We start from the raw sequence: 19,967 nt of genomic DNA on the forward strand, positions 1-19,967 counted from the left end.
CAGGTCTCGTACTTAGCGATATTATCGAGAAGTACTTCGTGTCGCCGACCCTGCTCCGAGTGGTGCGTGTGGCGAAGGTGGGTCGAGTCCTTCGACTGGTGAAGGGCGCCAAGGGCATCAGGACACTGCTATTCGCGTTGGCCATGTCGCTGCCGGCCCTCTTCAACATCTGCCTGCTGCTGTTTCTGGTCATGTTTATCTTCGCCATCTTCGGCATGTCGTTCTTCATGCACGTGAAGGAGAAGAGCGGCATCAACGACGTCTACAACTTCAAGACCTTTGGCCAGAGCATGATCCTGCTCTTTCAGGTAAGAGGCCCAGCCACAATTCCGTTGACGGTTTATGTTGTCTATTGTTGTTGTCGTTGGGTGATGTTGCCACGACCCCGTGCTGAAATCGAAAGTTCTTAGTTACCAATGAAAAAAAAATCAAAAAAAAAAGAATAACCAATACCATACCTCTCCGATCTGACCATCGATCGGCGACACTCTATCGCTGGAGTTTGGGCGTCGATCGATGGCCGGAAACGGAAATGGTGCCGCCATTTTGGGTCGGCCTTTGTTTGTTCAGTCTAGTGGCAACATCACAATGTTGATTAAAGCTGCGGTAGTTGTTGGTAAAAGCTAAATTAGTGCAATTTTTTGATAAACCTCCGATTTAATTTATCGATTTGTTTAAATCTCTGTCTATCTGTCTGCCTATCGGTTAACCATTTACTCTTTTTACGTTCTCTGTACAAAGTACCCAAACGATCTAAACGATTCACTTACCTATTTACTTTGCACCCCGGCATCATGTAAAGGCCAACATTGATTTGGTCACGAAATGGTGTCGTGTCAAAACAGCTTTTCGGTTATGTTTTTGCGCTTCTTTTTTCTTTCAATCAATTTGTATCTAACGTATATGCTTATCTGTATATGCATTATTTTAGTAAATTGTACAAAAAAAAACTAATTCAGCTCTTTCAACAAACGCCAAATGAAATGTTAAGTTTCCTCAAGACACCCCCTCCCCCCAGAAAACAACAAGCCCACCCCCGAAGTCTCGCCACCTATGTATAACTACATATTTGTATGTAAAGGCAAACCGAAAGAATAGATTCGATCTTACGATCCAGGGAACACGAACCCTATCCCTCTATCTTTTTCAATCTCTCCCTCGCTCTCTATATCTATATACTTTTAAACTATCTTTCTATCGCAAATGCTTTAAACATCCTACTCTTTCTACTTTCACTCATTTGGAGTCCATCGCCTCCTCAAGCTAATACAAATGCTTGCCACGCTTACCGCTTTGAATCCCCAAGTTCTGGGGACAGAGTCCCCAGCAACTACCGCCCTCCCAGCCAAGCCCCTGATCGCCCTAACGACCGGGCCCAAGGGTTTTTATATGGCTTAACGGCTTGCCCCATTTTCGGGGCCGGATCAAAGCAAAGCAGCCGATTATCCGTAACGTAATAGCATACCGAATACACACTCAATGTATAACTACTAACTATAGCCGTAACTGTACTAACCACCTACCGTATGCCATACATAACTAGTTTGCTTAGCCCAGCGATCCCGGTGCCGAACGTTTGACTAATGATGACTCTTCTTGTTATTGTATCTTCTGTCTTAAACTTCTCTCTCTCTCTCCCACCGCCCACATACGAACACACCGAAAAAACACACCAATAACACCACGAACGAACGACTTGACATGCATCAATAAATATTGATGTATCGAACCATGCCCAACCGATCGCACAACTGCCAATCCAATCCTATCAATTTGTATTTGCTTGCGAATCGATAACGCTCGTAACTCTCCAAAATTACTACTTGCAAACCTTTAATCCCAATATCGACTCTTTGATCCCAATTTGCACCATCCCAAATCGTTGATCCTGAACTGTGATCCTAAATCATTGGTCTTCAATCAATTGACCTTTTCCAAATTACCAATCCTCGAAATCCAATTCCAAATCCATATCCGATTAAAACTGGCAGATGTCGACGTCAGCCGGTTGGGATGGTGTACTGGACGCCATTATCAATGAGGAAGCATGCGATCCACCCGACAACGACAAAGGCTATCCGGGCAATTGTGGTTCAGCGACCGTTGGAATAACGTTTCTCCTCTCATACCTAGTTATAAGCTTTTTGATAGTTATTAATATGTACATTGCTGTCATTCTCGAGAACTATAGTCAGGCCACCGAGGACGTGCAAGAGGGTCTGACCGACGACGACTACGACATGTACTATGAGATCTGGCAGCAATTCGATCCGGAGGGCACCCAGTACATACGCTACGACCAGCTGTCCGAATTCCTGGACGTGCTGGAGCCCCCGCTGCAGATCCATAAGCCGAACAAGTACAAGATCATATCGATGGACATACCCATCTGTCGCGGCGACCTCATGTACTGCGTTGACATTCTCGACGCCCTCACGAAAGACTTCTTTGCGCGCAAGGGCAATCCGATAGAGGAGACGGGCGAGATCGGTGAGATAGCGGCCCGTCCGGATACGGAGGGCTACGAGCCGGTCTCATCGACGCTGTGGCGCCAGCGTGAGGAGTACTGTGCCCGGCTGATTCAGCACGCCTGGCGGAAGCACAAGGCGCGCGGTGCGGGTGGTGGGTCCTTCGAGCCGGATACGGATCACGATGGCGATGCCGATGGCGATGGCGGCGGCGATCCGGATGCCGTAGACCCAGCGCCCAATGAGCAAGCGGATGGAGCCGAGGCCCCCGCCGGTGGAGGATTAGATGGTAGTGTTAATGGTACTGGAAATGGAACTGGAACTGGAGAAGGAGCTGCCGATGCCGACGAGAGCAATGTAAATAGTCCGGGTGAGGATGCAGCGGCAGCAGCAGCAGCGGCGGCGGCGGCGGCCACGACGGCGGGAAGTCCCGGGGCGGGCAGCGCCGGACGACAGACCGCCGTTCTCGTGGAGAGCGACGGGTTCGTGACGAAGAACGGCCACAAGGTGGTAATCCACTCGCGATCGCCGAGCATCACGTCGCGTACGGCGGATGTCTGAGCCAGGCCTCGCCCCCCCCTTCAAGATGCACGCGAGTATTAGCATGAGTACGTGTTGGATGTTGCATGTTGCATCGGCGATGTGCAGCAACAGTGAGCTAACAACAACAGCAACCAGGCGAACAACAAGCATAATTTTCTGCTATATAATGAAAGTACACCATACAAACAAAACAACAATAACAACCAAAATCAACAACAACATCAAGAGAACAACAACTACAACAGTAACAGTAACAACAACCGATGATATAACGAAGAAGAACAACAACACCAGTGTAATGTCTCCTTGAGTTACATATTTGTATACCCGCATTATTCAGTTAACGTCAGTCAGCAACCAACAACAATCATACTTAAGCTAAATCGAAATGTCTAAATAATTTGTAAGCAGCTCGTAGTCCAACCATTTAGGCGTTTTTCCAAACAACTATTTGCCTAAGCAGGTGAAAGAAGAAGGAGTTAGACACATCAGTGTACACAAACACATTACACACAAAAACATATACACACACACACTTACATGACCATAAACAATTATTAACCCCCCTTAAAAAACTACAAGCCGATAACAAAGTTAAAGAACGACGAACAAGCTCTAAAAATTGTATTTGCCAGTAGTGGGACAACAAACAACACGCTTGATTTAATTAACTACCTACCAAACAACCAAACCTAAAAAGCAAGTAATAACAAAAGAAAACGACGATCATATGACGGTAAAGTTATGGTAAGCAAACAAAAACAAATCCCCCAAAAGCAACATTCTTAAATAAACAAGATGAAACTTTTTAACTTATTCCAAAAGAGACGAGAACACCAATTTGCATAGTTTTTATTGTACATTTATCCAGCTAAATAATGAAAAACCAACGGAAGTAAATAAATAAAGCGGACCCAAAAACCAGTAACTAAAGCAACACCAATAAAAAATACCGCCCGAACTGCCATTGAAAGCAATACGAACAAAAAAAGAAAAACCAAAAAAGAGGGACAAACAAAAGCGAAAGCGAATGCTAAATGTCAAAGTATATTCACACAACATCCATACACCCACTTGTACGTACACCCGCACACACAGAAGGAGGGATAAAGGTCACCAAGAGAGTAATAGGCAGACAGAGTTATTTCACATTCACATACGATCGTACTACCTATCGGGCATTCCCTTTGCAGTTTCGATTTAGGCGATAACATCCCATTGGGCCAGCAAGAAAGTTCAAAGCAAACATTTCACCCATAGATATCGGATTTTTGAGGTTATGTCCTCAGTTTGAGGTTATGTCCTCATTTTGAGGTTATGTTCTCACATTGAGGTTATGTCCCCGCTCACATACTCAAACCCACAAACACACACACACAGAAACACCGACACAAAGCGACAACAGTACCAAACAAATCCTTGGAGTTGGGGCGCATGGAGCCAGAGGAAGTGAGTCGAAGTCAAGTGTAACCTAAACAAAAGACCTTAGCAATTCAAATTAGAATTCGATCAGTCAAACAATGATCAACAAAAACAATTAACGAAGAACGTCGAACGAAGAACGAAGAGAACGCGGTAGAAGTGTCTAGCAGAATTGAACAATACCAAGAATGTGAAGTGAAAGAGAACCAGTACCGAAACAAGTTCAAAGCGAGTGCTAAAAGACGAAAACAAAAAATGGAAATTAGCAGAAGAAGCGTTTGTGCCTAGCACAATATAAAACTAAAGCAAATAGTGAAACGAAAACGAGTGAACAATTTGAACAAGTTTTTGTTTTCAAAGTGCTATATTTTCACATACTTCTTTTTTATCTTAACCTACAAGTAGAATCGAGAAAAGATCGAGATTAACGCTTTATTACACAGTGAGCAAGAAGAGTTAATACGAAACGAATATATATTACACGTAATTATAACATAACTAATTTAACTAAAATACGATATTGATACTGAATTGAATTCAAACAAAGTTTTAGCCCGACCGCTTGAGAGCGTAGCATACTTTTCAGCGGCAGCCGCCTTCGCATTCGCTTTCCTTTTCGTATCCGCCGCAGCCGCGTTATAACGATGGACAAGGAGAGATGAGAAAACCGAAAATCGATAACCGATAACCAATCCAAAAGGATGAAAAAAACAACAAAAAAACGATAAAGTATTCCGCTCAGTTGCGCCCAATTTCGCCAAGCTAAGCTTTGTTTGAATCAGCTTTACTGCATATCATTTCTTTGGTTTCTCTGTCGTTTCATTTACTAGCAATGCCTTTTTCAACGCTGTTCAGTTATGTATCGACAAGCAAACGATTACCGATAACCGATTACGATAACGTTCAATGAAACTCCATCGAACGGCCCCCGCTACACCGAAAGTTGTGAAGCATTTCGACCCGAGTGTCGCTGGAAAACAAATAATACGTGAGGTTCCATTGCGCGCACACACACAGTACAGTACACTCTCGCAACATTCACCCACCCACTCACCCAAAAAACATATAAATAGAAACTCAGACACATTAAAATGCTTTGCTTTTGCTTCGAAATTGCTGCATTCGTAGGAGGTGAATGAAAAACGAATACTTTGGGATCAATGCGCTTTTTGGTTTTGACAATAAAAATTATTACCAAATTCACCCACTGACACTCACGTACACGAGAAGTACCTATGTACACAGAGACAGACGTGGACATTGAAAGGACCTTCTTTCAGTGGCGATCCTCTTCTCGCTGACTTGCTCTCACTCGATCTCCAAACTGTTATACGAAACATGCTTTCACACACTGCCTGACTTCTAACTATCTGTTAAATCAAATACAAATGCGGAACTTGTTCTAAGCACATCCACATCCATCCACAGAAAGATAAATAGCATCGTACCAAGTTTATCAACACTGGGAGTTTACAAATCTCCCTTGGTCAACCAATGTTGTTTTTTTATTTTGACTGCAAACAATTTTGATTCGCCAGACTCTTTCATTTAGTTTCCCAATATGTTGATATTAATAGCTCACCCTTTTTTACACAGTTGTTTTATTGCAAATGGCCAGAGTGTTAACATTAACTTTCTGTGTTGAATAACTGTTGTATAACCGCTTTATAACAGTTTTTTAACAGTTGTATAACAGTAATAATCCTGTTGTACAGCTGTTAAAACAGTTATAAAACATTTGTATGACGGTTGTAGGCCACAGTATAAGAGTATCACATGTATAACAGTTTGCTTTAAATGCAAAACTCAGCTTTCTTTACAGTAAAACACATGTATAACCGTTTTCTAAACGACAATAAACACCCCAGTTACATTGGTCACTTCGCATCGATCAACTCTCTCAATTTGGTCGTACAACAAATTTGAAAAAACAAAAATGTTAAAGCAAGCCACAATAGTTTCCCAATACTAGACCGTTCCGATTTCACCGTCTTAAGGCGTTAAAACACTATTTATCTTAGCCAACACAAAAAAGTAACGCAGACAACAAAAATTATAGAGTAATTAACTTGTGTACATTATGGGGACCAGTTTAAGCGTTGCCTTAAAGTCCAAAAATTAAGGTTTATTTAATTGCGCACGCGTTTACAAGAGCTTTTTCAATGATCAGATATCCGAATTATTTTTGACCCTTTGACCCCTGAAGCCCTGAACCCCTGAACCTCTAACCCCCTACCAACCACGAGACGAAACGCAATCCGACTCGAACAGACTCCGCTTTGGTTCGCCTTAAATTCATCGTATTACGTATTTGAATTTCCCCCCACATTGATTTAACGCTTGCCAATTGCCAATTTTGTAACGACTTGAATGTAGCTTCATTATTATACATTTTGTTGGCTGTTTGACAAATAATACGAGTACCCACTTTGATAAATAATAGAACACATGGAAATAACGCAAATGACGATAAATCGCTATGTCGAGAATAATAAACGAAACATGCTATAAACTAATAACAGAAAATTAAGTTTGAAAATTCCGTACAAAATGCATAAGTTTAACGAAAAAAGCATATAATATTGAGAAAATTAAACGAATAATATATCTACTTATACTGAGTGCACTGTTATAAACGAGGGGCGGGGCGAGATTAAATAAACAACAACAAAAACGAATCAAACGAAAATGAAAACAAAAAACATATATTATAATGGTATATATGTACTTAAAGATATTGTACTATCTATGTGTGAATAACATCATCTGCAAACCAACAGCCACACATGAAGCTTATGCGACAAGCAAAAAAAAAAAAAAAAAAGAACAGACAACTTACAAGAAGTCGAGGACGAGATACTCTATAATAGACGTGTAAATTTACAATAATACTAGACGAGAAAGGGATATGAATTTTAGCAAGCGGTAAACTCAAGCGAAACCGAAACGCAAATCGAAATCGAAAAGTTGAAAAATATATATGAGGACAAGAAGACGAAAAGAAGACGACGTCGTCGTGGATGGATGGTAATGATATTGATAAGGAAATCTATTTCATATTTTTAGCATACGTGTAAACATATTTTTTGTGCCGAGGTTACGTTCGAAGCAACACGCGCATCATTGCCATTAGACAAAATAAAATTAATTATATATACAATATGCCTAAAAATAATACGGGAAATCCAAAAAAAAAAAAAAAAAAAAAACTACAACTAATAATTATAAAACAACCAAAAAACAAAACAAAACCAACAACTGCATATTTTGTGCTGCTGAAGAAAGTCACAACGCAACAAAAAACATGATAACAATAAAACGTATATAAATTTCTAACAATTTTAGAGCAATAAAACCACACACAAACACACAATCACACGAACACACACCCTCACCACAGAAGTTTGCCGAATTTTTGCACCGCCACTGTTGCAACAGGGCCGTGCGAAAGAGAGCGAGATGGGGCGCAAAGGCACTCCGCACTGCTCTCGCACACGGCCGCACAGTGGCGTCGCAATGTTTGCAACCAAAAACAGCCAGCAGCATTCTCAAATACAAAAAAAGATACCAAATGCAAATGCAAATGCAGATGAACGGAGATGTTGCAGTTACAAAAACGATAAAACATTTTTTAGATACACTTCAAAAATCAAAGCGTGGAAATTTCTATATTAGTTAATAATAAAATCCTTTTTTGTTAACTCACTATATTAAATGGAAAACAAAGATGGACAAAAACTTTAGCTTTATACTCGTACATTTGTAATATATTACATAAGTCTAGATAATTACATAAAAAAACAAAGGAAAATAGAAAATATATTATAAATTATAATTATACAAAGGCAAAACCAAAAATTTTACAAATAAAAAAAAAATGCAAAAACAAAAAAACAACAAAACCAAATCAAACGAAGCATAGCAAAGGAAATTCAAAGTAAATTCATAAATAGCAAACAAAAATCGAAAAAAAAGGAGAAAACCAAAAACGAACTGTAAAAAAAAGCAAAAAGAACATTTAAATGTAAAACAGCCAGTTATTATGCATAGCTAATAAAAAATTCAAATACAGAGCAGGAGCAGGAGGCGATACCAAGAAATAAGAACAATTATTGCAATTAGATATTCTACATAAAAAATTCGAAATCTTTAGTAAAGCATAGGTGGCATATACAGCCACACGAACACATGAACACAAAGGCCCACACACACATACGCATTCCCGTATAATCGAATATGAGTAAAATGTTTCTTTTTCAACGACCTACACAGGTCGTTATCCTAACTTTGAGTGCTATCAGTTGCCAGCCCACTCACCCAACCACCCACCCACCCAGCCACCCACACACCCACACAGACACTAAGACAGACAGACACACAGACAGACCCCGGAAATACGAAGCCAAGCAGCAGAGATTAAGATAAGAAACCAGGCCTATCTATACGATACCAAAGTCAAACCAATCCAAACTAAAACCAAACCAAACGGAAACTGATACCGAAACACAAGAACACACAATTACGAAAGTTGCCATCCAGCGAAATATTTGCAATTTATATTGAGAGCAAGAGTTAATAGCCGTTTATATAAAGCCCGTTGAACACGAAAACTAAACGAAAAAAAATGAAAAACCAAAAACAGACTGATGAAAATGAGAATTATTTAACAAGAAAATTTATATATATAATGATAGCCAATAGAGACGAGCGCATCCAAGCTATATGAACAGAGTCACAAATTGCCAAGCTGCTTTTACATGCATCCAGAGCTGAGCCCATACCACTCACTCACACACGCGGGACAGGATATCCTGCCACGCCCACAAGCATACAACCCACCCACCCACAGATACAGACACAGACACTGACACAGACACAGACATACACAATGCAGATGGAGTAGCTCATTAAAAAGATTAAGATGTGAGGGATATATGTATTTATATTTATACACCAGCAAGCTAGCGAAAATGGATACATGATACTAATGGAGCATTACTTAAATATACACATTAAAGGAAGTCTTAACTAAAGCAACAGCAAAAACTGACAAAAACAAATTAGCGAGATTACAAAAAAAAGAGACGTTTGCGATGAGACACAGGCACCGTTAGCATATTTTTTTTATACAAATACAATTTAAGCAAACGAATACGAAAATCAACAAATTGAAGTAATTTATTAGTGAGAAACCGAAGCAACTGATGATGTCTTTGTAAAGACTTTATATATGCCTGCCATATGCCTACATCTGCCTAGCTGTCTGACTCTAACACAAACACACGAACACAACACTTTCTCCCCTTCCTTTTCTCTCTCTCTCTCTCTCTCTCGCTTGTGCCGACACGAACAGAAAGACAGACCTTTTGAGTAAAATCCATTCATCATTCCGAACTAGGACTCAGGTGCCCTCGATGAGAAGCGCGGAGAGAGGCGCACTGGAGCGAGGACTGGTTGTAAACGATGCAGCGGTTGCACGTACCAGCCGATAAAGTGTTCAGGCTTCTTCTTGTCTTTGTATGCGTTTTTTAGCTCACCTCCCATTTTTGAGCCTGTTTAGGGAGCCCGCCGAACAGTGGGTTTCCCGACCCCCCAATCCCCGATCCAGAGCCGTTGTCGAGCAACTCTATTTGATAGCAACTTCCCCGGCTACAAATTCCAAGTGGTTCAGATGGCTGTAGGACGACCAGACAACACATACGCCCACACAGACACACACAGATTCTCCCCCAAAAAGATGATAAAGATATATACATATGAATATGTATAGATTATATATGTGCGATCAAGTAAAAGCAGCTAAAAAATACCGAAAAACTAAATAAGAAATGCTAAAAAATTATGACACCCGCCACTTTTCTACTAAAAAGAAATCGACTGTATATATATATACAAATATATATATATATGAATATATATATATATGATAATATGAGTATATTTATGTAGCCGTATAACAGTATGTGTAGTATAACACTTTGTCCATTTGCTTGACAAACAGACTCACACACTCACAGAACCACAACACACACACACACATACACAAAGGCACACGATCTGCATTTTGTTTTCTAGTTTTTTAAAGGGACATTAACTTGTACTAGCGATACTCTTAACAAATAAATCTTGCAAAATAATAAGAATAGGGACATCGCTGTCATACATTGTAATGTTTTCGCCGGCACAACCTTCGATTTTTGATTGAAGCCAGCCTCTTGTTATCAATTTTTTCGATAGAATACGTGTATTTACCAACCACAGATAATCCATTAAGTTTGCCCAAACACACATATTAATATAAATATACCTGCATATATATTTTTTTTATAGCAACGTATGGGAAATCTATATGGGACAAATGAAACACAACAGTTTTTGTATGTATTCATTTTTATTAAAAACCAAAACGGGAAAAAGGGAAAATACAAACCGGAAACCAATACAAAGAAACACTCGTAAAACACACTGACAGACAAAAATTGTTTTTATAAAGATATATTATCGATTAATAAATTTAAAATAAAGTAAAAAAACGAAAAGAAACAAACGCCTGAATTAGTTTATTACGCAAAAGAAAAGAATTATAATTAGTTAATTCAAAATAAAATTAAAAAAAAAAAACAACCATACCCAAAAGAAAGGAAACCAAAACTGCACAATAACATCTAAATGTAAAAAATATGAACTAAAACATAAAGAAAAGCAAATGCTAAGGAAAAAGCCCAAAGAAAACGAGATAAAAAGTAAACGATTTTTATTTTCATTATATATAAATAATTAACGCTTTTTTAGTTCTCAAACAAGTTGCATAATTTATGTATAATTTATAAAGGAAAGAACGACAAAAACAATTTATAATAAAGCAAACCAAAATAAATCAAATTAATAAATGGGAAACCTAAAAATATTGTAATGTAATAAATTAAAAAAACAAAACAATACAGAAACAAAAGGATATATATATACATAAATTAAAAGCGAAATTTTTTCACACTTTAGCTTAATAAATTGTAAAAAAAATACAAAAAAACAAACAAACAAAACTGAAATAAAATGAGATTTAATTGAATTTGTTATGCAAATGAAAATCTATTGTTTTATTGGATGTGGTTAAATATTGCAAGGGTGCTTTCTCTTAAGATGGAACTCTAGAAATACATTAATAGATCTTTCTTAAATGCAAAATCCAACCCAGGGAAAGTGAAACAATCAGAGGTGAGTTGTATTATAATTTCTTTTATTTATTGATTTAGTTATGTGTATATATTTGTATATATACGTATCGTACAAAATGTTCAAACAACAAAAAATATATATATTTATATATTTCGTTATAATGTTGTGTACCAAGTTTGTTTAGCGTTCGTTCTTCATTTACTTAATTAAACATCTTGTTGTCTGTTGATTTGACTTTGTTGATTTGTTTATAACCATTTTGTTATGTAAGTTACATGGAGTTAGCATTTGCGATGTCTGCTGGTGTTGTAATTGGTAAAAATTTATATTTCGTTCACGTCTACGATTGTATCCTCTAACTGCTTACTAATTTCGGTTAGTTTCTTGTTTTTTTAATTTATTGCGGTTGCTAAGAGTAGAATTGCTTTTTAATCTTGGCTTACTCGATCAGTTTCGTCATTAACCATAGCGTATATTTATTTATATCTGTGTATATATATTTAGATGTTTTATGTTGTATGTTAATGTCTAACTCTTGCTTTGTATAAATTCTCGTTTTAGTGTTGCTTTTGGTTTAATCGTAATTTAAACAATTCTTTGTCTTTATGGGCGTTTTAAAATGCATATCAAAGTTCTTAATTAGGTTTAGAGCAGCAATAAATTAAGTTGTCAACTCGATCTCGTTAATCATTTCATTTATTTTTGAGGAGTTACAAATATTGTTTGTCCATTTTCGTTTAGTTTTAGTGTAAATCTTTGACTGCTTACGGTATTAGTGCTAAAAATTATGTGTTAAGTTTATCTTTAGCTTTAAAGGTATATTAAACGTAATCTTTACTTTAACTGTTACACATTACACTCGTTTGTATCTCTATTTGCTTCTTTGCTGCGCCTACTGGTCGCGGTTAACTCTGTTTTAGCTTGTCGGTCAAGTCGGTTTATAGGTTTCTGGGTATCTGGGTTTTCGGGGTTTGTGTCTTTTGGGGGAGTGTCGCAAACAAAGTGGGTTAGATACCGGGGAATCCGGAGCAGGACAGCCGATTCGGACAAGACAACACAACAATTGGTACTCCCTGTGGGGCTGGGAGCGAGGGAAGTTTGCTTATTTACTTGTATATACAAAGTGCTGAGCCGCACTCCGAAAAACAATTCCGAATAGTCCGAAGGAAAACACCAAACCGATACGGTACAATCTTATGTAAATTTTTTTTCGCTTTATTTTCAAATTAATTTACAACTTTCGCGTTTTTTTTTCAGCTCTTGCAAGGTACAAAAAAAAGTATATTTAAAAAAAACTTGTGAGGAAACTAAGGTCATTAAGAAAGGAAAAGCGCTCTCCGCTCACGTACATAGTGGATGCAAAGAAAAACCGAAACACACAAACAACAATTAAATTTATACACATTATTTTCCATACTTTCTGAGTGTTATACAAAGGTTATCTACAAAGAAATCAGATCTGTGTGCAAGTAAAATCAATATTAGAAAAGTGAAAGTACAATTTTGGCGAAGAAATAATCAAATGAGTGGCCTATAAATGATACAGATAAAAAGGGAAAGTAAGTGTAAGGATATCAAAGTAAAAATCTTTTGGTCTGCGACATAGACTTCTGCTTCAGCTTCATAAGATCTATGTAGTTGATTGCTATTCATCTTTTTTTATAGGGTTGGTATTGTTATTATTTCTGCGTATTTCTTCTAGTTAATCTTCAACGATTACTTCGCCGCTTGTTTTTTTTTTTGTTTTTTTTTACGTACGTAGTTGGTGTTCTGCCTTTCTGCGATTTGATTTGTTAGATCTGTTTGTTGGTGTTTTTTTTCATAAGGTATATATGTTCAATAATTGGTTTCGGTGTTTGTTTTGTTTTGTTTTTTTTTTTTGCGTTTTTCTTCTTTTTGCTATATATAAACTGTATAAATTGCCTGCCTGCTACGCTGAACGTTTTGTCAAAAATGTTTTTGTTTTCGATTTTTGCTTTGTTTTTCGAGTTTTTTTTTTTTGCGTATTGTTTTGTTTTGATTTTTTTGTTTTGTTTTGTTTTACTTGTTTTTTGTTTACTATTTATACCTTAATGGTAGAACTTTTGTTTTGTTATGCATTACTTAACTAACAAATAGCAACGTGCATACAGCTGCTGTACATGAACCGCACATAAACGTATATATACTATATATATAGGCCATATGCACGAGACTAAAGTTTATCGCTGCTTAAGGACTAACATTTATAGACTTTCCATTGTTGTTGCGGATGTTCTGGTTGCAGTAAGAGTAAGAAAGGTTGCTTGGTTGCTGCTTGGCTTTGTCGCTGTTGCTGATGTTGCTGGTGTTGCTGATGTTGCTGTTGCTGCTGCTGCTGTGCTGATGTTGCTGTTAAGTTGCTCGCTGACTGACACTGGACACTGACACAGAGACACAGAGGCCAGCCTGTTGTTTCATCTTCGTTCTTGTAATGTAGTACATATCATTCGTATATAATAGGTATGTAGCGTAGTGTTATTAATTAATGTATGTGTTTATATATGCATGCTGCTGATGCTCCTTCTGATCCACCTCCTCCTCACTATCTCCATCTCCGCCTCCGCCTCTCCGTCTATCTCGGCTTCTCTCTCTCTCTCGCGCACACCAAAATATCATATCAGGCATATTATATTGCGGACCGACTTCTGCCCTCTAGTTATCGCCGTTGTGATTGACATTCTGCTGCAGCTCCTTCAGCTTCTCCTCGCGCGGCTTGGCATTGCCAAAGATCGAGGCCGATTGCTTGGTTTCGGCCACCGCGTTTATGGGCGCGGCAATCGTCCGTGGCTTCAGCTGCAGGCGTGGCCGCTCATTATCGTCTGCAGGCATAGAATGGTCAAATGGATGGATCAGTCAGTGGGGCATTTCGTTAACTTAATAGTACAACAAATTCACAAGCAATAAACGGTTTAAAAGGGGCCATAATCAACAACAAGAAGAAACGATATAGTCTCGACCATCAGATACCCGTTACACTGTTTCAAATTTCAATTGAAATTATTTCTATTTCAACCATGCCAAAGACTGCTTTACTTAGTCATTCATAACTTTTAAAAGAACAATGCGATTCCCATTCGCTTATAGCTTTTATAGTTTACGAGATCTCGGCGTTCATACGGACAGTCAGACGAACGGACATGGCTAAATCGACTTGGCCATTGATCCTGGTCAAGAATATATATATTTTTAAAGGTATAACTACTTTACTTATAAAGGTATTTTTTAATTTATATGAGATAACTAAATAAACATTAAATCAACATTTGGACCAAAAACTAATAGTAGTAAGAGAGTATTTACAAATATTAAAAGCTGAAACTTTAGTGTTTCAAAAGTAGGTCACATGGTTATAGTCTTGGTGTATATCTTCCCTTGTCTTTACTGTAACAATTTTAAAGTATTTAAAATATATGGCCTCAAACAAAAAGTAGGTTTTAAGCTTCAAAGTTCCTTACGCTTTCTAGGTCTAAGACCTACTTTAAATAGTAATAACATTTCTAATACATATATTTATTTACGAATGTCTCTTTGCCAGACATACTATCAATTTCAAATTAAATTTTTTTTAAGGCCTTCCTTTATATTTCCAATATAATATAAATTCCAATGAAAAACACCAGGACCATAATGTCATTGCTTAGATCCCAAATACTTGTGCAACTCACCAATGGCGCCCATGGAGGGACCACCGCCACCGCCACCGCCAACGCCCAGGCCGCCAGATCCGCCTGAGCCGCCGCCCAGACCGCCCATTCCGGCGCTGGGACGTTCGCTCTGCTGGTTGGGATTGTAGTGGGTGCGCTCGCGGTCGCGGTGCCGGCTGAAGTTGTTGTAGCGATCGCCGTCGCGCGACTGATTGCCATAGCTGCCTTCCCGCTGTCCGCGCTCACGGTCCTGGTTGCGGTCAAACCGATCATCGTTATTGAAGTTGCCGTACCGACCCCGATTTGCCGGCCGATCTGCAACGGAAGCAACTGGATTAGCACCTGTTGGCCAGGAGGAAACCTGCTTAGAGTTAGGCTCAGCATGCTGGCTAAATGCAGTTCAAAGTTAAAAGCGTGCGGGTGGAAGAGTCGTTTCAAATCTATCAAAGTGTGTGCTTGGGCTACTGGTACAGGGGAGCTAGACGAGGTAGAAGGGCGGTCGTTTTCGATAAACGCAAATTAGGTAATATAAAGTAGGCAATAGGCGCTGAGGTGAGTAATATCCTGTAGACCACTCCCACATACAAATAAATTAGCTTGGATTTGATATTTTTATCTGGATCTGATCTTGTACTAGCTATTCTTCATGTGATACAAAACTTAAAAGCAAATCTTTATATGTATACAGAACCCCACATCCCATCAATAGTTCAATAATTTCAAGTGTCAATTGTACTAGCTTATATAAGTAAATATATCGTAAAGGTAGAAAAGATGTCTTTAAGAAGGTTGTACTGAACTGCATGTAATAGATCTTGCTAAAGAAATGGATACTATCCATTTGGAAGGGCTAAAAATAATATTACACATGGTCTATAAGGTTTAAGGAAATAGTTTAGCGATGACCAGGGATTAGATTACCCTTACAGGCCTAGTGGAAACAAACTGCCAAAGGAAAGTAAAGCAAAATCAACTCAGTATCAGTAGCATAAAAAACCGCAAGAGGACAACAAAAAATAACAGAAACGGAAACAGAAATAGATAGGGGAAATTCTGGGATCGCTTTCGAGGACTGCAGCATGGATGTCTTTGTCTTCCTGCCATGCGACCGAATCAAATTAGTATTTGGTATTTGTATGAGGAGTCGGAATCGGAGTCGGAATCGTAATACGTTATCAGAATCAACTACTTTTTGGCGGCACTACGAGGGATGCAGCTACGTGTTGTTGGTTGAGTTGAGTTGATTGATTGATTGATTGGTTGGTTGGTTGGTTGATTGGTTGGTTGGACGGCAGATAAAAATGCTTTACCATTGTATCCTCTATTCATGCCACCGCCGGAGCCCGCGCCGCTGCCTCCGCCGCCGCGACTTCTATCATTGTGACCACCATAACTATCATTGTACGAACCTCTACTATCGCCGCGATTACCCGATCCGCCGCCGCCTTCGCGACCGCCGCCAGTGCCAGGACCTCCCCGGCTGTAGGACTGACTGCTGCCGCCTTGGCGGGGTGGGCCGCGCTTCTGAAAGTCTCTGCCATCGCCGCGGGTCATGCCTCCGTTGCCACCGCCGCCAACACCGCCACCAGGGCTGTAAGGGAAGGTTAAACAAAAGATTAAATAACTCATCTAAACACTGAGTATGAGTGTGAATCGATTTGGAATTCGTTAGGGGAACGTATTTAATAAACAGAAATATTTAACCACTTGCTTAGAATGTTTGCTTCCGATGTATAAGCTTTAAACGAAGGTGTGTTACAGGTACCACCTCGAATCTTGTATTATTTCTTTTTTAAGTACTTTTGATAATTTCCCCCTAACGATCCACCAAATCGACCTGCTACAATGAGTTCGGTCTGCCTACATACCGATCATTTTTCCGACGATCGGCAATGTCGATGCGCAGCGGCGCCGACAGGTCGTCCAGTTTGATCCGACCATCGCATTCTAGCGCCCGCTCCAGGTTTTCCAGCGTCTCGAACTCCACGTAGCAGAAGCCTTTGAACTGATCCGTCTCGCGATCCTTCACTAGCCGCACGTTCTTCACCTCAAAGTCCTGGAATATTTTGATCACATCGCCCTGCACCAGGCCTTGCGGCAGATTGCCGACGAATGCGATAAAGGGCGGTTCCGTGGGCAACTGCTTGGATGCCCGATCTCCACCGAATCCGCCTCTAAAATGGTTTTAGAATGGTTGATTAATCGAGTTATTTTCTAAGCCAACTTAGTCTTGAGTAGGAAGTTATATATTTTAAGGGATTTACCATGGGTTTATTATAGTTCTTGAATTATCAGGTGATCTAACCAAAGTATCCAATTGATATGGGTCTTGCTATTATATGGGGGGCAGTTCTTATACTGGTAGGTTTCGGGTCAATATGGAAAGCTGATGATTACTATTTCTTGAATTTTGTCGATGGTTTTCGTTTAAGCCCTTTGATCCTAACTATAAGTCATTCTTATCGTACATATGTATGGTATCGTTAGAGTAGAGGTTTCTGCTCTATTGATTCTAGGATTTTGAAGAATTATTCGGTAACTGGAACGATTGGATTTTTGGTTACGGAACCAATTTATCTTTTCTGCTTATAAGGTTTGTTTTTAATATCATAATATAATTAGTTTAATGATGCTGAGACAGCAAGGCATTTATAGCGGGTATTGTTATTGCTTGATGTTAGTTATGGTTACTTGAGGGCCTGAATGTTCTTTGATTCAGAATCTTGAGTAAAGCCTTCCATGATCTATAAACGATTTGGTTAACCAAGATAGCCAAAAGTGGGGTAATATGTTCCTGGCGTAACCCGAGATCCATTGTTTGGGGGAGCAGTTCTCTGGAACCTGGGAACCTTGAAACCGTGAATCCAATTAATGGGGGTGTGTCTGCGTCTTCTTCTTCTTCTTGATTGTGGGGGCGCCACCCCCCGAGCCGAAGGCGAAGGCAAAGGCGAATCGCAAACGCACATGGCTGGAATATCTAGGTAATGCTGGCTCGGATTCCCGGCGAATAGTCAACAAAGATGCAGGCACAAATGACAACAATAACAAATGCGGGGGACAGGTGTCGAATGGAGGGGGAAAATCGCGCGCGCTTTTTGCCAAAAAATGCATTCTGCATGGATTTTTCATCTATTTTTGTGGGCTTTTTCTCTTATATTTTTTTTTTGGGTGGGGGGGCTAATGTAAAATCCGCCGGTGCGCTCTCAGTGCCGCAGTCGACGTCGAAGCCGACGCCGGCAGCGGCAGAATTTTCCGAAAAGAAAAACATCGCAGGCGGTGGAATCGAATCGAAAAAAAAAACCGAAAAAGAATGTTGGAAAAAAAAAACACGCACACTGTCCCGCACACACACACACACCGCCTTACTCACGCGCACTCACACAAAAGCGGCGGCGACCAACGACCGACACGTACACGGCATACATATACGCGTTCGTGCGCGAGTGTGCGAGCGGCGAGGCGAGAGCGTGCGCGTGTATTGGTGGGCTGGTGTTGCCTTTTTTTTTGCCCAAACCCCAAAAACCGCGTGCATTATCACACATTTTAGCCGAATTGCCGTCCCTCGCGGAAATCGATCGTACCGCAACCACTTTCACCAACACCGGCACACCGCGGCTCACAAGTAGCGCTGGCGATTGCCATAATAATTAATAATATTTACCTAGCGTGTTCATAACCACCTCTTCCAGCCATGTTTTTTTTTTTCAAATGAGCGAATCTTTGGGGATGGGACGGGAAAAACATCGATGCATCGTGCAAGTTTTATCTGATATCGAAGTTTGTCCATCGTTGATAATGAACGGAAATGTTCGGTATTTTGCCACTTCGCCGGCCTGGTCGCACCGATATCGAGTACACCCACCGTAATATCCGATGCACCCACCAACATCTACAACACTCCTTTATCATAGCGGTGTCACCCCTTCTGACATAATAGCCTATTCAGACTGAAGATGTTTCCGCTTCAGCGACTTTTTCCACCATAAGAAACACACGTTTAGAAAAGAGACAGAGAAAGTCACTACAACACGCTGCAGCGGAGCACACGCTAATCGATTCAGTGCCTTATTCAGTATTTTTTTTACGAGATTGGGTGATTTTTGACCTAGGCATTTCGCGATTTTTTGAGAAGAAAATGCATTTGAACTGCAATTATGCCGTTGTAAGGAAATTGTTGTTGGTGCAGGTCCAAGGAGCCTCCCAACGGCTCGGAACCCAGCAATTGATCTCATCTTGAAATATTGCTTTGCTCTTTTTTAAGGCAATGACCAACCTCCTTCTTGGCAAGAACTGACACCTGTTGCACCAAAACGTACATTATTTATCTAAAAAAAAACCCATTTGAATGCGCAGCCACCTAACAACACTGTTGCCTAAAAAAGGATAATGTCAAAAAACCGTCTGCAAGGAAGGTGTTAAAAATACTAAAAATAATCCAAACGGTTCTATCTTGTGAAAACTATGGTGGCGTCACTGTTGGTTTACAAAAGTCCCTCTTAAATTTCCACAAGGCTTGACCAAATGGAAATCTCATTCTTGATCAATTCGCCAATAGCAATAAAACTATCATTTGGCGCTGAAAATATTCCGCATGCTAGCGTTCAAATCGTATTTAGTTTTGCGTTGTTTTCTATTTTTTTTTGGAGCAACTGAATTTGCACGTCCTCGCCCTTCGGATACTGTTGCTTCTGGC

At 39.7% G+C, this 19,967-nt stretch overlaps 2 protein-coding genes across 51 annotated transcripts in view; one reads left to right on the plus strand and one right to left on the minus strand.

The window, feature by feature from the left end:
* LOC119556356 (sodium channel protein para) overlaps window positions 1-7,691 on the plus strand; it is a 71,895-nt gene extending 64,204 nt beyond the window's left edge. For 27 of the 49 annotated variants that reach the window (XM_037868493.1, XM_037868481.1, XM_037868466.1 and 24 more), the window contains 2 exons: window positions 4-308; window positions 1,992-3,029. In XM_037868493.1, coding sequence (XP_037724421.1) covers window positions 4-308; window positions 1,992-3,029 — 1,343 coding nt within the window. Of the gene's footprint in view, window positions 1-3; window positions 309-1,991 lie in introns of all 49 variants that reach the window. The other 22 variants (XM_037868464.1, XM_037868515.1, XM_037868467.1 and 19 more) reach the window with 1 other exon arrangement.
* Window positions 7,692-13,317: 5,626 nt separating this feature from the next.
* Window positions 13,318-19,029, minus strand: LOC119556357 (eukaryotic translation initiation factor 4H). 2 transcript variants are annotated; one of them, XM_037868519.1, is made up of 5 exons: window positions 18,936-19,029; window positions 17,143-17,448; window positions 16,684-16,865; window positions 15,296-15,589; window positions 13,318-14,449 (listed from the first exon to the last, which is right to left on the minus strand). In XM_037868519.1, exons 1-5 carry the CDS (start codon window positions 19,016-19,018, stop codon window positions 14,283-14,285), a joined length of 1,032 nt encoding a protein of 343 aa, XP_037724447.1. In that variant the 5' UTR covers window positions 19,019-19,029; the 3' UTR covers window positions 13,318-14,282. The 2 variants fall into 2 exon arrangements, with proteins under 2 accessions (XP_037724447.1, XP_037724446.1); XM_037868518.1 differs by having other exon boundaries at window positions 16,585-16,865.
* Window positions 19,030-19,967: the final 938 nt, after the last annotated feature.

Source organism: Drosophila subpulchrella, chromosome X (assembly GCF_014743375.2).
Source record: "Drosophila subpulchrella strain 33 F10 #4 breed RU33 chromosome X, RU_Dsub_v1.1 Primary Assembly, whole genome shotgun sequence".
In the NCBI taxonomy this organism is placed as follows: Eukaryota; Metazoa; Arthropoda; class Insecta; order Diptera; family Drosophilidae; genus Drosophila; species Drosophila subpulchrella.

Coding starts and splice junctions, on each gene's coding strand:
- LOC119556357 (XM_037868518.1), bottom strand. CDS start 19,018: ATGTTTTTCCCGTCCCATCCCCAAAGATTCGCTCATTTGAAAAAAAAA. Junction 15,590..16,584: donor CATGAATAGAGGATACAATG/GTAAAGCATTTT, acceptor CTTCCGTTGCAG/ATCGGCCGGCAAATCGGGGT. Junction 14,450..15,295: donor TCCCTCCATGGGCGCCATTG/GTGAGTTGCACA, acceptor CTATGCCTGCAG/ACGATAATGAGCGGCCACGC.